The 17814-nt window shown below is 42.9% G+C and overlaps 2 protein-coding genes across 4 annotated transcripts in view; one reads left to right on the top strand and one right to left on the bottom strand.

Moving 5' to 3' along the window:
• Positions 1–9798, top strand: part of LOC110535427 (collagen alpha-6(VI) chain) — a 33775-nt gene extending 23977 nt beyond the window's left edge. For 2 of the 3 annotated variants that reach the window (XM_090189117.1, XM_090189122.1), the window contains exons 23-39: positions 114–176; positions 309–371; positions 494–556; positions 1210–1272; positions 1404–1454; positions 1849–1884; positions 2015–2077; positions 3670–3732; positions 3926–3961; positions 4064–4100; positions 4253–4264; positions 4619–5112; positions 5222–5321; positions 6539–7204; positions 7382–7636; positions 8352–8399; positions 8806–9798. In XM_090189117.1, coding sequence (XP_090045243.1) covers positions 114–176; positions 309–371; positions 494–556; positions 1210–1272; positions 1404–1454; positions 1849–1884; positions 2015–2077; positions 3670–3732; positions 3926–3961; positions 4064–4100; positions 4253–4264; positions 4619–5112; positions 5222–5321; positions 6539–7204; positions 7382–7636; positions 8352–8399; positions 8806–8996 — 2304 coding nt within the window. In that variant the 3' untranslated portion in view covers positions 8997–9798. The remainder of the gene's footprint in view (positions 1–113; positions 177–308; positions 372–493; positions 557–1209; positions 1273–1403; positions 1455–1848; positions 1885–2014; positions 2078–3669; positions 3733–3925; positions 3962–4063; positions 4101–4252; positions 4265–4618; positions 5113–5221; positions 5322–6538; positions 7205–7381; positions 7637–8351; positions 8400–8805) is intronic. The other variant, XR_016484300.1, reaches the window with a different exon arrangement.
• Positions 9799–15152: 5354 nt separating this feature from the next.
• Positions 15153–17401, bottom strand: LOC149984851 (uncharacterized). The gene is made up of 3 exons (XM_090189115.1): positions 17288–17401; positions 16086–16291; positions 15153–15920 (listed from the first exon to the last, which is right to left on the bottom strand). The coding sequence occupies exons 1-3, from the start codon at positions 17303–17305 to the stop codon at positions 15779–15781; spliced, it is 366 nt and encodes a 121-aa protein (XP_090045241.1). The 5' UTR covers positions 17306–17401; the 3' UTR covers positions 15153–15778.
• Positions 17402–17814: the final 413 nt, after the last annotated feature.

Genomic DNA, 17814 nt, shown 5'->3' with positions numbered 1-17814 from the left:
CATGAATAACAGTCCCTAGGATTACTATCTATATTTACTGTATGTACCCATTACTGTGTTCTTTGTGTGTGTATGTGTGTTTTGTGTGTATGTTTGCCTGTGTGTGTGTCTAGGGAACACCAGGGGATCCAGGAGATGTAGGCCTCCAAGGAATTCCTGGCCCTTCTGGACCACAGGTAAGTAATATATACCCATTCCCCTCATCCACAACTCCTCAGTAATGCTACTACTGATGCACTTCTGTTGCATTTGGAACAGTCCCCCCAATACCTACTGTTGCTGAACATGTTTCTCTCCTGTGTGCACAGGGTATAAGAGGAGACTTGGGCCAGCCCGGACCCAGGGGCCTGCAGGGTTTACCTGGACCTCAGGTCACTTTTTTTACCTTTCTACTTCCATCCCATCTCACCACATTGAGGATGCCTGATACATAAATCCTACTGTTATGTGATGTTGACATGTAATGATGGCGTATGAATGGCTTTTCCCTCAGGGCACACCTGGAACTATGGGTGGCAAAGGATCAACAGGAAGACGAGGGATGAATGGACAGAAGGTGCATTGCCTTTGTTAGCAATTTATGTTATTCTTCAATAACACAAACTACAAAGCAAATCAGGGATGAGAAAAATAGGTTTATTTGAGAAGGATAAATCAAGATGTTATGCTGGGAGGTAGATGTTCAGATGTTCAGTCTCCCCTGTCCTCAGCTTTTCCCCACTGAACAAAGGAACAAGATGCCATTTAATAACCCCCATCCTAGTTTAGGGTTGACCAATCTGAAGTCCTTGCAGTACAACTTGGCCAATGGCCAAATAAATAGTATCCTGCCCCAGACTCCATGTACAGAACGTAGCACATGTCACTCTGAGTTCAGGAATGACATTCGACAGATCCTAAACAGATGTTGAACTGAAACCCAACTCCTATTTATAATTCCCTATTGACCATTAGGACTTGTAGTACGCTCGTCCTCTCAAACCCTCAAACTCTGTATCTTCTAAATATTCCATTACCTTTGACCTACAGTTATGTAATACATTACAATACAAAACATTGGCCATCTTGGTAGGACAATTTGTTACCAGGCCTGCAGAGCAACAGAAACATATTACATATAGACACATAGAAAGTATACATTAAAACATGTCTGTAAAATAATGTTTTATAGCCCTTCTTCCAACCCAATACTGTGTGGTTTCCTCACAGGGCCAACCTGGGGACCTCGGGGTCAACGGAGCCCTTGGAACACTTGGGCCAAGAGGGATGCCGGTAAGGTGTTGCCTTGTCATTACACACTTTACCTGCATGCACACACACATGCTGTACACACACTGCAAGACTGTATGTGTTTGTAAGGTCATGTAAGAATGGGACGTGATGGTGTGTTTTCTTTAATACAGGGTCTTGATGGCAGTGACGGCCATGGGCCTCCCGGACCCCAGGGAATGAAGGTAAGGTACACTTACTCAGTACTCAGATCAACAGCTGCTGGCCATAGACATCCTAGTAGTTGATGAGGTTTTCTACTTTGGAAAATATTGTTAATGTACTTAGTAGATTATAAAATAAAATCTCTTTTCATCTAAATGATGGTCGACTGACCGAAAGCTCAGCTAAATGAAATAAATGTGCATCTGACTGGAAGTGTTCAGAGACTTTTTCCTTCTTCTCTAGTGTCATTTTATTCCTCCAGCACCTTCACTAATCAGATCTGGTTGTGTGCTAGATTCTGCCTATTATCTTTTCATTCAAATGAAAGGATTTTAATATACAGTAGATTTGTATTCCAGACATGTTTGATGGACACTAATAAATGATTCCTTGTGTTTTGTGATTACTTTAAAGGGAGAGCCTGGTTTCCATGGTTACCCTGGATTACAGGTCAGTTATTGATATAAAATCTCCCCTTTCAGAATGGATAAGAGAACAAGGCTGGAATCCAATCATGGCACATTGCATTCTGAATCTCACGAAAAGTAAACAATCCCCTTTTCCTGTTTGTCATCTTCAGGGTGAAAGTGGTGATTTTGGAGTCAAAGGAGGTCCAGGCCCCAAAGGAAACCGAGGCAGAGGGGTGAGACTCACACACACTATCGTTAGAAGACCCCAGAGTGTCCTGTTGCACATGCATTGCTGTAATTGTTAAGTCAATACCGCTACATTTTTAGTGCCCAGAACGGTCACACTTTATTTGGATAATCCCAGTGTACAAAACATTGACGCTTGCTTTTTCCGTGACATAGACTGACCAGGTGAATCCAGGTGAAAGCTATGATCCCATATTGATGTCACTTGTTAAATCCACTTAAATCAGTGAAAATGAAGGGGAGGAGACAGGTTGAAGAAGGATTTTTAAGCCTTGAGACATGGAGTGTGCATGTGTGCCATTCAGAGGGTGAATGGGCAAGACAAAATATGTAATTGCCTTTGGACAGGGTATGGTAGTATGTGCTAGGCGCACCGGTTTGTGTCAAGAACTGCAATGCTGCTGGGTTTTTCAAGCTCAACAGTTTTCTGGGTGTATCAAGAATGGTTCACTTCCCAAAGGACATCCAGCCTACTTGACACAACTGAGGGAAGCATTGGAGTCAGTATGGGCCAGCATCCCTGTGGAACGCTTTGGAGACCTTGTAGTGTCCATGCCCCAACGAATGGAGGCTGTTCTGAGGGCGAAAGGGGGTGCAACTAGTAGCAAGCTGTCCTTAATGTTTTGTACACTCAGTGTAGATGCTCTACAGACGGTCATACTATTTAACAAACTATCTGTTGATAAGCAACTGCTTGTTAAGGTTACAGTTAGGGATAGGGTTAGGTTTTGATTTAGGGTTAGTTTTAGAATAAGGGTTAGGGTTAGTTTTAGAATAAGGGTAAGGGTTAGTTTTAGAATAAGGGTAAGGGTTAGTTTTAGAATAAGGGTAAGGGTTAGTTTTAGAATAAGGGTAAGGGTTAGTTTTAGAATAAGGGTAAGGGTTAGTTTTAGAATAAGGGTAAGGGTTAGTTTTAGAATAAGGGTTAGGGTTAGTTTTAGAATAAGGGTTAAGGTTAGGGTTAGTTTTAGAATAAGGGTTAGGGTAAGGGTTAGTTTTAGAATAAGGGTAAGGGTTAGTTTTAGAATAAGGGTTAGGGTTAGTTTTAGAATAAGGGTAAGGGCTAGGGTTAGTTTTAGAATAAGGGTAAGGGCTAGGGTTAGTTTTAGAATAAGGGCTAGGGTTAGTTTTAGAATAAGGGTTAGGGTTAGTTTTAGAATAAGGGTAAGGGCTAGGGTTAGTTTTAGAATAAGGGTTAGGGTTAGTTTTAGAATAAGGGTTAGGGTTAGTTTTAGAATAAGGGTTAGGGTTAGGGTTAGTTTTAGAATAAGGGTTAGGGTTAGTTTTAGAATAAGGGTAAGGGCTAGGGTTAGTGGATAGTTAGTTGATATGTTGTTGACAGTTATTGAACATCTACAAACTATCTTCGTGGGACTAAAGTGTCACCCTCCAGAACTGTATATACTCACACATAGAGTCTCTATGCTTGAGTCAAAGAGTGTCTAACACCACTGCTTATATTCTCAGGTGTTGTACTTCAAACCTTGTGATATTCGCTTGTGCCACAGGTACTAATATGTGTTGACATGTATAAAATCTTCTGTTAAAATGGCCATATGTTACGATGTGATTGAACCAGGGGAACTCGGGCAGATCGGGTGAGTCAGGAGATCCCGGATCCATTGGACCACCGGGACATACTGTTAGTATTTCATTTGCGTTTTTGGAACTTTTAAAGGAACTTTACAAATCTCATGTATTATTTTTATTATTGTTATTTGTTTCAAGTGAAAATAATAGTAGTTGTAGTTTTGGTTGTATTGTAAGATATAAGTATTGGTAAGATATTCACTGTTTCCATGTGGATTTCTGACTAATTCTCTATTTCTATCTAGGGCTCTAGAGGCAGACCAGGAGAGAGAGCCATGTCTGTATGTGTATTCTGTCTGATTTTTGTTCCAATTTAACTCTAAAACATTTTATGTAGAGAATCTTGAGAGCTATTTAACATGTTATTTTATTTGTCTCCCTAGGAATGCCAGCTGACCACCTATATCCGTGATAACTGTGGTAAGCTCTTGGTATTCCTACTCTATATTTTTTGTAAGAAAAGATCCGCTGTGTCAATTGCTTTATTGCTGGTAAGGTCATGTTTTCATAAGCAAAGATGAATTCAATCCTAATTTTGTCTCTAAACTATGATATTTTTCTCCCCCAAACAGCATGCTCTCAAGGTATGTCTCCATTAACCCTTCATCGTCCAAATAAATGTATGTACTTGACTGAAGATTCTGGTGTAATCAAACCACAACTCTTGGCAAAGTGATGTTATGAATGGGTGTCATTAAAAATACCATTGCCCCCCTCACCCCTTCTCTCTCCCTCTCCCCTTCTCTCTCTCTCTGTACCTCTCTCCCTCTCTCTGTACCTCTCTCCCTCTCTCTCCCTCTCTCTGTACCTCTCTCCCTCTCTCTGTACCTCTCTCCCTCTCTCTGTACCTCTCTCCCTTCCTCTATCCTCTCTCTCTGTCCCTCTCTCCCTTCCTCTCCCCTTGTCTCTCTCTGCCCCTCTCTCACTCTATCCCCCAGGCCAGGCAGCGTGCCCAGCCTACCCCACAGAGCTGGTCTTTGCTCTGGATATGTCACAGGATGTGGAGCCTGCCACGTTTGAGAGGATGCGCTCCGCTCTCCTCTCCATATTGGATGACGTTGCCATCGCCGAGAGCAACTGCCCGACGGGTGCACGTGTTGCCGTGGTATCCTATAGTGCCAACACCAAGTACCTGATCCGATTCCAGGACTACCAACGCAAGCCGGAGTTGTTGGAGGCCATCCAAAACATTGCACTGGAACGAACGTCCAACCAGCGCCATCTTGGGGAGGCCATGCGCTTTGTGGGGCGCCATGTCTTCAAGCGAACCCGTAAAGCGTTGACGATGAGGAAGGTGGCAGTGTTCTTCACCAACGGGCCCTCTGTGGACAGCGCTGCCATCATCACGGCCGCCATGGAGTTCAAGGCCTTGAACATCGCTCCTGCTGTCATCGCCCTGAGGAACTCCCCCGATGTTCAACGGGCTTTTGAGGTACAATTGCTAACAGATGCTTTCTGGTTATGGGATAGTGAACAGGGCAGCGGAAAGGCTGGTGAATTGAAATGCAGCCCATGTTAGTTTTTGTTTTGTTGTGGTGCAGGCTGATGACACGGGCAGCTTCATCCTTGTTCGGCTGGTGGATAGGTCACAGGACCAAAATGCTGTGCTGACAAGGATCAAAAATTGCGTCATCTGCTACGGTAAGCACACAGGGACAAAATAAAATATAGTCTTATTTGGTATCAATGTATGTCTTCGTTTTTATGGTTAATTCTGCTGTAGAACCAATATTCCCCTTGGGCATAAATAATTATCTACTACTACTACTACACTATTACTGAAGCTACTGTACTACTAATACAGTAGCTTCAGCTACTGTACTACTACTACTACTACTACTACTACTACACTACTAATGATGCTACTGTACTACACTACTACACTACTAATGATGCTACTGTACTACTACTACTACATTACTACTACTACTACTGATGTTACTGTACTATACTACTACACTACAACTACTACTACTAATACACTACTACTGATGCTACTGTACTACTACTACTGATGCTACTGTACTACTACTACTACTGCTGCTGCTACTGTACTACACTACTACTACTGATGCTACTGTACTACTACTACTACTGATGCTGCTACTGTACTCTTCCTCCTACTACTACTACTGATGCTACTGTACTACTACTAATACTACTACTACTACTACTACTACTACTACTGATTCTATTGTACTACTACAGTACTGCTACTGTACTGCTACGGATGCTACTGTACTACTACTACTACTGATTCTACTGTACTACTACAGTACTACTACTGATTCTACTGTACTACTACTGATGCTACTGTACTACTACTAATACTTCTACTACTAATACTGATGCTACTGTACTACTACTAATAATACTACTACTACTACTACTACTGATGCTACTGTACTACTACTAATACTACTACTGATGCTACTGTACTACCACAGTACTACTACTGATTATACTGTACTTCTACAGTGCTACTACTGATTCTACTGTACTACTACTGATGCTACTGTACTACTACTACTACTGATGCTACTGTACTACTCCTCATACTACTACTGATGCTACTGCACTACTAATACTATTACTACTACAGTACTACTGATGCTACTGTACTACTATTACTGATGCTACTGTACTACTGCTACTGTACTACTACTGTACTACTACTACTGGTACTACTGCTACTGCACTACTACTATACTACTACTACTGATGCTACTACACTACTACTGTACGACTATTGCTGAGGCTACTGTGCTACTGTACTACTACTGTACTACTACTACTGATGCTACTGCACTACTACTGTACTACTACTGTACTACTACTACACTCTGTGTGTCCATCAGACCATTGTAAACCAGCCCAGGGGTGTGATTTTACTGACGCTCAGCGGCCCCTGGTGGTGGATATGGACCTGACCCTGGTGGTGGACGGTTCAAGGGAGATCCGGGCCGATCAGTACGCTGGCGTCCAGGAGCTTCTGGGCTCAGTGGTGAAGCAGGTAGCCTGGAGCCCCAAACCCAGCGTGGCTGACGGCCGGGCCAGAGTGGCCCTTCTCCAGACCAGTGGTTCTCTGCTCCCCCAGACTTCCCAGGCCGTCAAGGTAGAGTTTGACCTGCAGAAGTACCACAACCACATTGGTCTACAGAGACACCTGAGGAGCATGCAGCAGCAGGGAGGAGTGTCGTCTCTGGGGCAGACCCTGGAGTACGCTCTGAGCAAGGTGTTCCTCAAGGCCACCAGGCCCAGGAAGAGTAGAGTGGTGCTGGCTGTGGTGGGGGCCGAGACAGCCCACTGGGACCAGGCCAAGCTGGCCTACATTTCCCAGAAGGCCAAGTGTCAGGGCGTTTCCCTGTTTGTGATCGCGGTGGGCGACCATTACAACAGCACCCAGGTGGAGGAGTTGGCGAGCACGCCGTCAGAGCAGCACCTGCTCCATCTGTGGCACGTGAAGGAGTGGGAGAGAGGCTACGCACAGCGCTTCTTCAGAGCCTTCCTCAGGGTCCTCAGTAGTAAGGAACACTAGCATGCTTCTTCATCTGGTTGTCTCTTGAGGGAGAGATAATTATGCCAGAACAAATCATACATTTTAACATTTGCATTTGTATTTATTAGGGATCCCCATTAGCTGCTGCCAAGGCAGTGCTACTGTGTGTCCTAACTCTCTCACTTCTCCCTCACTATTTCAGAGGGAGGGAACAGCTACCCTCCTGCCCATCTCAAACTCAAGTGTGATCTGATGCTGGGACAGGAACACGGACAGGGACAAGGACAGGCAGAGTGGGATGTGTGGAAAGAGGAAGAGGAGTACACGGATGAGGAGTTCCTGGAGCACACTGGTGTATTTCCGACTCAGATAGCTCTTGACCAGGTTGACACTATACATGCCTTCTCCAGGGGAGATGGAGCCACTTCACCCCCCCGGCCACAGCCAAACTCTAATGGTAATCAGTAACCCCACATTTATAACAGAACTTCTATTTCTATCTCTCCCTCACGTTCCCTCGTATCCCACTGCATGAGTAGTCTCAGTTTGCAACCTCATACTGCATGTCTTCCTCCCCATTTACAAACCTGCTTGTTCTGCTTTTAGCCCACTGTAAGTTGGATGTGGACAGTGACACTAACTGCGGGGACTATGGCCAGCGATGGCACTTTAACAAAACGCTCTGTGCATGCTTGCCTTTTTGGTACGGCGGTTGTGACGCTGACGCCAACCGTTTTAGCACGGAAAACGAATGTTTTGAGACGTGTGGCACTTCCAGGAAGTCCCCCCAGCCCTCTACTGAACATCATGTGGAGGTCATAGATGTAGAGCTCTGTTAGCCACAACCTGAATTACAACAACTGTTGTGATGTTTGTCAAATGCTGAATCACGTAATGCTGCATGAGAAGAGAACACTAGTTGTTCTATTTGCTTTCTCAAATCAGGAGGCTTTCAGTTGAGATAATTCTAATGAGCTGAACCCCTAACATTAGTGACTGTAATATACCTTGTTTAAACAGTATGGCAATTACAGGATTTAAATGACAAAAGTTGTGATGCCATTTTTGTCAGTTGTCATGTTGTTTCATGTTGTCGTGTTGTCATGTCAGCTGCGAGGTCATCATTCACAGCACTACGCCAGAGATTTTCTTCTAATGTTATGTGTTCACAGATCACACAACCCTCCTGAGGACAGAGGAAAGTACAGTTCTTAACCAGGGTAAGGACCACATCTCTCTCTAATTTTGTATGCAATAATACATGTGAAAAGACAGCAGGCTCGGGTCTGTACAATAGTGTAAAAGGCATGAGTCTCAACCTTTGGCTTTGTCCTCTCCCCTCTCTTTCCTCTCCCCTCTCTTTTTCCTCTCCCCTCTCTCTTTCCTCTCCCCTCTCTCTTTCCTCTCCCCTCTCTCTTTCCTCTCCTCTCTCTCTTTCCTCTCCTCTCTCTCTTTCCTCTCCTCTCTCTCTTTCCTCTCCTCTCTCTCTCTTTCCTCTCCTCTCTCTCTCTTTCCTCTCCTCTCTCTTTCCTCTCCCCCCTTTCTTTTGTTTTCTCCTGAATCCTATCCCCTTTTTTCTATCTCCCATTTCTCTCCTTTGCCCCGTTTCCTCTCCCTCTTCCCCAGATGCATGTTTCTTCAAACAGGACAAGGGAGGTTGTGAGAACTACACTCTGAAGTGGTACTTTGACACGACACAGAGCGAGTGCTCCCGTTTCTGGTATGGCGGCTGTGGCGGCAACGCTAACCGTTTCGAGACGCAGGAGGCTTGTGAAGGCCTCTGTCTGAGGAGGAACTCCACACATGTAAAACCCTGATTAGAGTGAATTGAAGAAAATCACGCCAGAAACCAGCCAAACAAATGTCTCATTCAAGGTGTGAACATCAAAAACAACACTGTCTGTGTAAATAACTCTGGCCCTTATCTTTAGCATTTAGTTGTTCTTCTTTTGGGTACAAATGGAAATTACTGAAACAGAAGTATTAATATTTCTCTCTTTTATTCAACTCTGTTCAAGCAGACCTAAGTAACGGATCTGACTCTCATGCAGTCATGCAACAAACATGCATAAGGGCACTGATGATTTGGTGAGAATGACTCTAAAGCAATGAAATAACCTGTTGTCTCTTGTGGCTATTTCCCATCATCACAGATCAACAGCTACCAAACCAAGTCCAGCACCAGGCAATGCACTGTTCACTTGGATGTTAACCGTACATGTAAATTCAGACTGTATGTCATCCGCTCAGTGTTTGTAAATAGGATTTGTTGCACTGTGTGTCTGTTTCCTCTAACTTGACCATTTTGTTTACATACCCTACATCTCATATGTATATACTGTACTCAATACCATCTACTCCATCTTGCCTATGCCGTTCTGTACCATCACTCATTCATATATCTTTATCTACATATTCTTTATCCCTTTACACTTGTGTGTATAAGGTAGTAGTTTTGGAATTGTTAGTTTAGATTACTCGTTGGTTATTTCTGCATTGTCAGAACTAGAAGCAAAAGCATTTCGCTACACTCTCATTAACATCTGCTAACCATGTGTATGTGACAAATACATTTGATTTGAAGCTAAGTGTTGGAAATAAAACTCCACAAATTCCCTAGCGGTCAGTGTATTTTTGATGTTTTATGACCTTATTCTACTGATATTGATTCTGAATGGATACTGGGCCGGATTAAGAAATCATAACAATAGCCCAGGCCAATGAAGAGACACAGATTTATTATTTATTTATATTGATTTTACAGGCTGATTAGTCTTCTTTCAGGTGTATGCATTTGCTTTCCAAACTGTACGTTTTTTCCCACAGTATTATTTTTTAATCTGCAAAAGGCAAACCTACAGCAGCAACCTACCATAGAAATATAATCCATAGATGGCTGTTCCCATTCAAATCAGGACTGGTAGCTATTGCTAGTACCCATGAGTTTAACAGTCAAATTGCCAGGGTAAGAGATTCCAAAACTCTTCTATGGATCATCTGTCTATGGCCACAACGAAACAAGCTGTAACCTATATTTGGTGCATATGCTGCCCAAATTGTGACCTTCCCGGCTGTAGGCATACCAGTAGCTGCCCAAATTAAGGAAACACTTGAGTAAATGAGGGATACAAAGTATATGTTATGGTTTAGGTCCACTTCTAGAATCTATGCCAAGGCGCATAGAAGCTGTTCTGGCAGCTTGTGGCCTAACACCCCTATAAAACACTTTATGTTGGTGTGGGCTCCTGTGCTGGATTTCTTTTTTAAAGATTCAATTTTTTTATTTGTATTTGTTTTTGCCTCTTGGGCCCAGCCCGACTCACACAAAGAAATGATGTATTAGTCAGTTACCCAATCAAGGCAGGACCCCCCAGTTACCCATGTGGGCCCCCTACCTCCTCCCCTCCCCTGATGATTAGCAGAGCGGCAGCAGGCTGTCTACACTCCTTGAGAGTGGGCTCCTGAATCATCCCATCGTTGGCGGTGCCGGTAAAAAAAATACTAAATATATACAGTGGGGCAAAAAAGTATTTAGTCAGCCACCAATTGTGCAAGTTCTCCCACTTAAAAAGATGAGAGAGGCCTGTAATTTTCATCATAGGTACACTTCAACTATGACAGACAAAATGAGAAAAAAAAATCCAGAAAATCACATTGTAGGACTTTTTAATGATTTTATTTGCAAATTATGGTGGAAAATAAGTATTTTCATACACACAACATGCACCACACATGACCCACATCCACCCACATGCTCACACCAACACCCACGCACCCAGGCAGAGCCAGCACTGGTGCATTTTTTTCTATGAAAAAAATGACGTGAATGAAGGGCTACAGTAGCCTGAACAGCACTCTGGGGTAGTACCATGGTGTAGCCAGAGGACAGCTAGCTTCAATACAACACCTAGGAGGCTCATGGTTCTTGCACAGTAATAATGACAACTTCCGGAAGACGTCCTCCAACCCATCAGAGCGCTAGCAGCATGAACTGACAAGTTGTTCACCCAATCTAAGGATCAGAGAAAGAATTTAGAACTGAAAGCATAGCCTACAGCTAGCTAGCATAGCAGTGCATAAAATGGAGGTGAGCAGTTAACTCAAGTAGAGATTAAAACAGTAGTTTGACAGATTTGAACAAATGAATGTCTTCAAAAATGAAGGAGAAGCAAGAGAGAGTGTAAGCTAGCTATATTTTGTTGTATTTTCATTTTGTTAGCTAGCGAATGCAGCTAGCTAGTTTAGCCTACTCAAACAGCCGGCTCAAACAAACAAAGAAGGGAGCTATGTTAGCTAGCTGGCTATCCAACAATGGAACTCTTCCAAGGTCAGCTTTTGGTTTTATTAATTTAATGCCACTGGGGCCTGCCAGTTTAACTGCTGAATTGCACTGCATGATTGTAGTGGGTTTACTAACACGTTAGTTCTAGTAGTCATGTTGACTATGACGTTAGCTAATATGGTGATAACGATGTAGGCTGTGTGTAGCGGTTGTCGGTTATGGCATGAAGGTTTGGCTTGGAAAGGTTTTCGTCTGGTCACAGACAGCTGTTGTGTGACCAGTCCACAAGCGAAGGAAAAAGGTGAGAGGAGGAGAACGTGTAGATGCGAGAAGGAATTATACAACGAGAAAAGTCATAATGCTGTTTCTATGTGGCTGCTATGAAAGTGAACTGTTTGAAGGTGCTCATGTCGATTCTGTTGAGAATAATTTCTTAAAACAGAAGCAAACTGAACAGGAATGAACATTACTGAATTTGTCCAATAGAAACTCTTGTTTGTAACTAATGATTACACCTTAGATCTGGCAGATGTAGGCAAGAGTGTGCAAGGCATTTATTTTATTTAACTAGGCAAGTCCGTTAAGAACAAATTCTTATTTACAATGACGGCCTACCCAGACGTCGAGCAGAAGTAACGTTAGCTAGATGACTAAATACCGCAGAGGCTAACGTTCAGACCCCTTCCCTTTTCCCAATTTTGTTATGTTACAGCCTAATTCTAAAATGGATTACATTTATTTTTGTTCCATCCATCTACACACAATACCCCATAATGACAAAGTAAAAAACAGGTTTAGAATTTTTTGCAAATGTATATATATTTTTTAAAACTGAACAAAAACCTAAGTATTCAGACCTTTTACTCGGTACTTTGTTGAAGCACCTTTGGCAGTGATTACAGCTTAGTCTTCTTGGGTATGACGCTACAAGCTTGGCACACCTGTATTTGGGTAGTTTCTCCCATTGTTCTCTACAGATCCTCTCAAGCTCTGTCAGGTTGGATGGGGAGTGTCGCTGCACAGCTATTTTCAGGTCTGTCCAGAGATGTTCGATCGGGTTCAAGTCCGGGCTCTGGCTGGGCCACTCAGGGACATTCAGAGACTTGTCCCGAAGCCACTCCTGTGTTGTCTTGGCTGTGTGCTTGGGGTCATTGTCCTGTTGGAAGGTGAACCTTCACCCCAGTCCGAGGTCATCATCAAGGAGCTCTCTGTTTCCCTCGATCCTAACTAGTTTCCCAGTCCCTGCCGCAGAAGTCCCTGTCGTTACCCGGACTATTTGCATTGTGTGCCTCCCCCCAGCCCCTCTTTTACGCTGCTGCTACTCTCTGTTTATCTTATATGCAGTCACTTTAACTATACATTCATGTACATACTACCTAATTGGCCCAACCAACCAGTGCTCCCGCACATTGGCTAACCGGGCTATCTGCATTGTGTCCCACCACCCGCCAACCCCTCTTTTTACGCTTCTGCTACTCTGTTCATCATATATGCATAGTAACTTTAACAATACCTACATGTACATACTACCTCAATAAGCCTGACTAGTAGGTGTCTGTTTGATTTGAAAAACAGCCCCACAGCATGATGCTGCCACTACACTTCACCGCAGGTGATGAAGGGTGCCTGGTTTCCTCCAGATTGAACTCTTTGGCCTGAATGCCAAGCGTCACATCTTGATTTCATCAGACCAGAGAATCTTGTTTCGCATGGTCAGAGTCCTTTAAGTGACTTTTGGCAAATTCTAGGCAGGCTTTTATGTGTCTTTTACTGAAGAGTGGCTTCCGTCTGGCCACTCTACCATAAAGTCCTGATTGGTGGAGTGCTGCAGAGATGGTTGTCCTTCTGGAAGGTTCTCTGATCCCCACAGAGTAACTCTAGAGCTCCTTCAGAGTGACCATCGGGTTCGTGGTCACCTCCCCAACCAAGGCCCTTCTCCCCAGATTGCTCAATTTGGCTGAACGGCCAGCTCTAGGAAGAGTCTTGGTGGTTCCAAACTTCTTCCATTTAAGAATGATGGAGGCCACTGTGTTCTTGGGGACCTTCAATGCTGCAGAAATGTTTTGGTACCCTTCCTCAGATCTATGCCTCGATACAATTCTGACTCGGAGGTCTGCAGACAATTCCGTCAACCTCATTGCTTAGTTTATGCTTTGACATGCGCTGTCATCTGTGGGACGTGTGTGCGCGCTGTTCCAAATCATGTCCAAACAATTGAATTTACCACAGGTGGACTCCAATGAAGTTGTAGAAACATCTCAAGGATGATCAATGGAAACAGGATGCACCCGAGCTCAATTTTGAGTCACATAGCAAAGGGTCTAAATACTTATGTAAATAAGGTATCCTATTTTTAATACATTTGCAAACATTTCTAAAAACCTGTTTTCACTTTGTTATTATAGGGCATTGTGTATAGACTGAGGAATTAAAAAAAATATTTAAACCAGCTTCTACCCCCAAGCCATAAGACTCCTGAACAGCTAATCAAATGGCTACCCAGACTATTTGCATTGACCCCCCTATTTTTACACTGCTGCTACCCTCTATTTATTATCACTTTACCTCTACCTACATGTACATATTACCTCAATTACCTCCACTAACCTGTGGCCCCGCACATTGACTCTGTACCTGTACCCTCTGTATATAGCCTCCACATTGACTCTGTACCGGTACCCCTGTATATAGCCTCCACATTGACTCTGTACCGGTACCCCCTGTATATAGCCTCCACATTGACTCTGTAACGGTACCCCCTGTATATAGCCTCCACATTGACTCTGTAACGGTACCCCCTGTATATAGCCTCCACATTGACTCTGTAACGGTACCCCCTGTATATAGCCTCCACATTGACTCTGTACCGGTACCCCCTGTATATAGCCTCCACATTGACTCTGTACCAGTACCCCCTGTATATAGCCTCCACATTGACTCTGTACCAGTACCCCCTGTATATAGCCTCCACATTGACTCTGTACCAGTACCCCTGTATATAGCCTCCACATTGACTCTGTACCAGTACCCCCTGTATATAGCCTCCACATTGACTCTGTACCAGTACCCCCTGTATATAGCCTCCACATTGACTCTGTACCAGTACCCCCTGTATATAGCCTCCACATTGACTCTGTACCAGTACCCCCTGTATATAGCCTCCACATTGACTCTGTACCAGTACCCCCTGTATATAGCCTCCACATTGACTCTGTACCAGTACCCCCTGTATATAGCCTACACATTGACTCTGTACCAGTACCCCCTGTATATAGCCTCCACATTGACTCTGTACCAGTACCCCCTGTATATAGCCTCCACATTGACTCTGTACCGGTACCCCCTGTATATAGCCTCCACATTGACTCTGTACCAGTACCCCCTGTATATAGCCTCGTTACTGTTTTGTTTTATTGTTGCTCTTTAATTATTTTATATCTTTCTATTTAATTTTGTTTTACTATTTAGTAAATACTTAAGACTTATTTTTGTTAGAACTGCATTTTTGGTTAAGGGCTTATAAGTAAGCATTTCACTGTTGTGTTCGGTGTGTGTGACAAATATAATTTGATTTGATTTATGATTTAGGTTGAGCCAAATCAATGTTTTAGCGTCTATCCTATGGCTCCCCCTCCTGTCTGAATAGATTCAGTAATAATTTGAAACAAAACGTGAAACATTTAAAAACGTATTTTTGCCCAAATAGCATTTAAGCCTTTATTAGATTAGTTTCTGTATATTATTTCTAAACAAGCGAGTATATTATACTGCAATACATGTTTATAACATTGCATTAAACATTTAACAACAATAATAATACAGTCATTAAGCTCACACTTGATCCAATACAACTTACTGTTAAACAGGATATGCAATGGCTTGGCCTGAGCTGGAGGCAACAATATCATATGACTCTACAGACTTTCAATTATATTTCAAAAACCTAATCACATTAAAAGTTGATACTGATACAAGTGTTGTACCATGTGACTAAATGAAATAGTATGTCTGATTTTGCACATCATACCTCAGAACAATAAATATGTAGAAAGCTCAAAAGTGTTGCAAAAATATTGCCTTGTATTCCACCCAGAACCATCTCACCCACATGGCTACTGGTCGCCATAGAGACTCCTGCCAAAGGTATAGGCCTGCAGTCACCATTCTTCAATCTCTCAGGTGAGGGAGGTCTGAGTACCTGCATGTCTTAGCCTTGACAAGTGAGCATCTTCCTGCTGACTCCTCTATCACTGATTCTTCCTACTGAATTACTGGAGCGCCCATTGATGTTTACCATCAAATGATATTTGCAATACTTCAGGAGAAAAGTTTCAGGCCACTCTTTCTGCGCCTCTGGGTGTCACCCAATGAAAAGAGCTTCCTTAGGTGGACAAATACAAAATGTTTCACACCGGCCAGCTTGGAGGAAGATATGGCAATGAACTCTGGAGGATTGGGCCTGTGAAGAGAGAGTTTAAAGGTTAAATGCCATTTTAATGGCGGCCAAAAAATGGTGATATTAAAGATACACTGTAAATGAGTTCTATTACATTCAACAATTCAAAATATGCGCCATTAACTCCAAACATCTGTATATTACTAGGTAATAGAGTAAGATGTTTACCTTTGAGCTCTAGGCCGATTTTTGGCCTCTCCGACAGGCCTTTGGGTGATGAGTCTTCCCCTAGCTCGCAGTGGCAGGGTTCTAGCCTGTGAACTATGCCTCCTGGTGTAACTGGGAGCCATGACGTTCCTGGATAGAGCTGCCATGGACTCCCTGTAGACAAGGCCATGTCTGGAAGATATGCTGCAGTGGTGACACGTGGCCAACTGAGAGAGTGGTAAAATAAGGGCAGAGGTCAATGTAAAAGACACTGCCATAGGGGTTAGCTATTCAACGTTACAGACATGCTGAGACAATTCCCAAAGAGATTCAAAGAAGGACGTTGAGGAAAGTAAGTGAGTAAGGATGATAAACAAATCATTAAAACCAGGCCACGCTACTCCCTGTAATAATGAAAGTCATGTAGACCTGGTTAAAACCAAGACCCTAGAGGCCTCTCTCCATAAAGAACACAAGGCTAAATTCAGATGTGATAACACACATGTTGGCCCTAGCCCACTGTCAATTACTTCCCTCCACCAATAGGATATCAGGACAGCTCTCTAGAGTCTGGAGAGCATCAGGCGCATCATAGCCCCACTTCTAAACCAGAACTATTTATTTATTTTACAAGTTAATAATTTAGCAGACTCTGTCATCCAGAGTGACTTACAGATAGTACATTCATCTTAAGATAGCTAGGTGGGACAACATAGTAAGTACATTGAATCTATTGTATGGTGCACACTGGATTAAAGGCTATCATCACATTATGTTGCCCACAAATTTTCTTATGACATTTCTATGGAGAACAGTGTTTCACTCTTTCTCTGCTTAGTTTATAAAAAATAGTAGCGACAATAACTTATGTTTTTATAATAACTATATGTTTTGGTTCTATGCATAGTATTTGTGTCACACATAAATTAAGCAAGGATAAGCATGATACATTCAGAAAATGTTACAGTAGCCTACAGTAATATGTTGTCTCTGGAAAGAGAAAAACATTGCTAAATTATAAGACTAGCCCTAAATGATTCCCCTCTTCTATCAGACATTCCTTAAATTTACCATGGAAACGATAAAACAAAGTATACATTCTTTACCTAGCACAATTCAACAATCTGCTACCACACTCCCAAATGATCAACTCACAAACAATGTTGTATCAAAGCATTGAGAGTCAACAAAGTTGTGTAAATGCCTGGAAGAGAGGAACTCACCGAGACAAAGGCTGCCATGCTGTGCTGTTTCTGTTCTTCTTCACAAGAGTCACAATGTGTGACAGTCCCTCTAACACAAAACGCTCTGTCATCCTACATATGGGTGGAGCCAGGGGGCGATTAAATAAAGGACATCTCAGCCCACTGCTTCTTAAGGATGTCACCAGTACATGATTCCTGCCTACAGCCATAATCTATACTCTAGACTGTGGATTAGGGTCTGAAACAACCCCCACACCAAACCAATAGGGTTGTGAACAGGCTGTCCTATTTTAACCTGAATAATCTTGGAAAGTGAACCAAGCTGTCAGTGTTACATCAACAACAATTGATTTGATGTTCTGTTCTGTGTTTCTGGGTTAGATAACGGAATATATCCTTTTGTGTGATTACACAACACTACAATTTCATGTCAGAAAAGGATATTACAGGGTTGATTTTCTGTCCTAAAATGTCATCTTGGGGCGGCAGGGTAGCCTAGTGGTTAGAGTGTTGGACTAGTAACCGGAAGGTTGCAAGTTCAAACC

The sequence above is a fragment of the Oncorhynchus mykiss genome, chromosome 2, assembly GCF_057628025.1.
Source record: "Oncorhynchus mykiss isolate SJ-2025 chromosome 2, ASM5762802v1, whole genome shotgun sequence".
NCBI classification, from domain to species: domain Eukaryota; kingdom Metazoa; phylum Chordata; class Actinopteri; order Salmoniformes; family Salmonidae; genus Oncorhynchus; species Oncorhynchus mykiss.
Note: the sequence above shows the minus strand (reverse complement) of the source record. Positions and strands in the feature narration are given on the sequence as shown.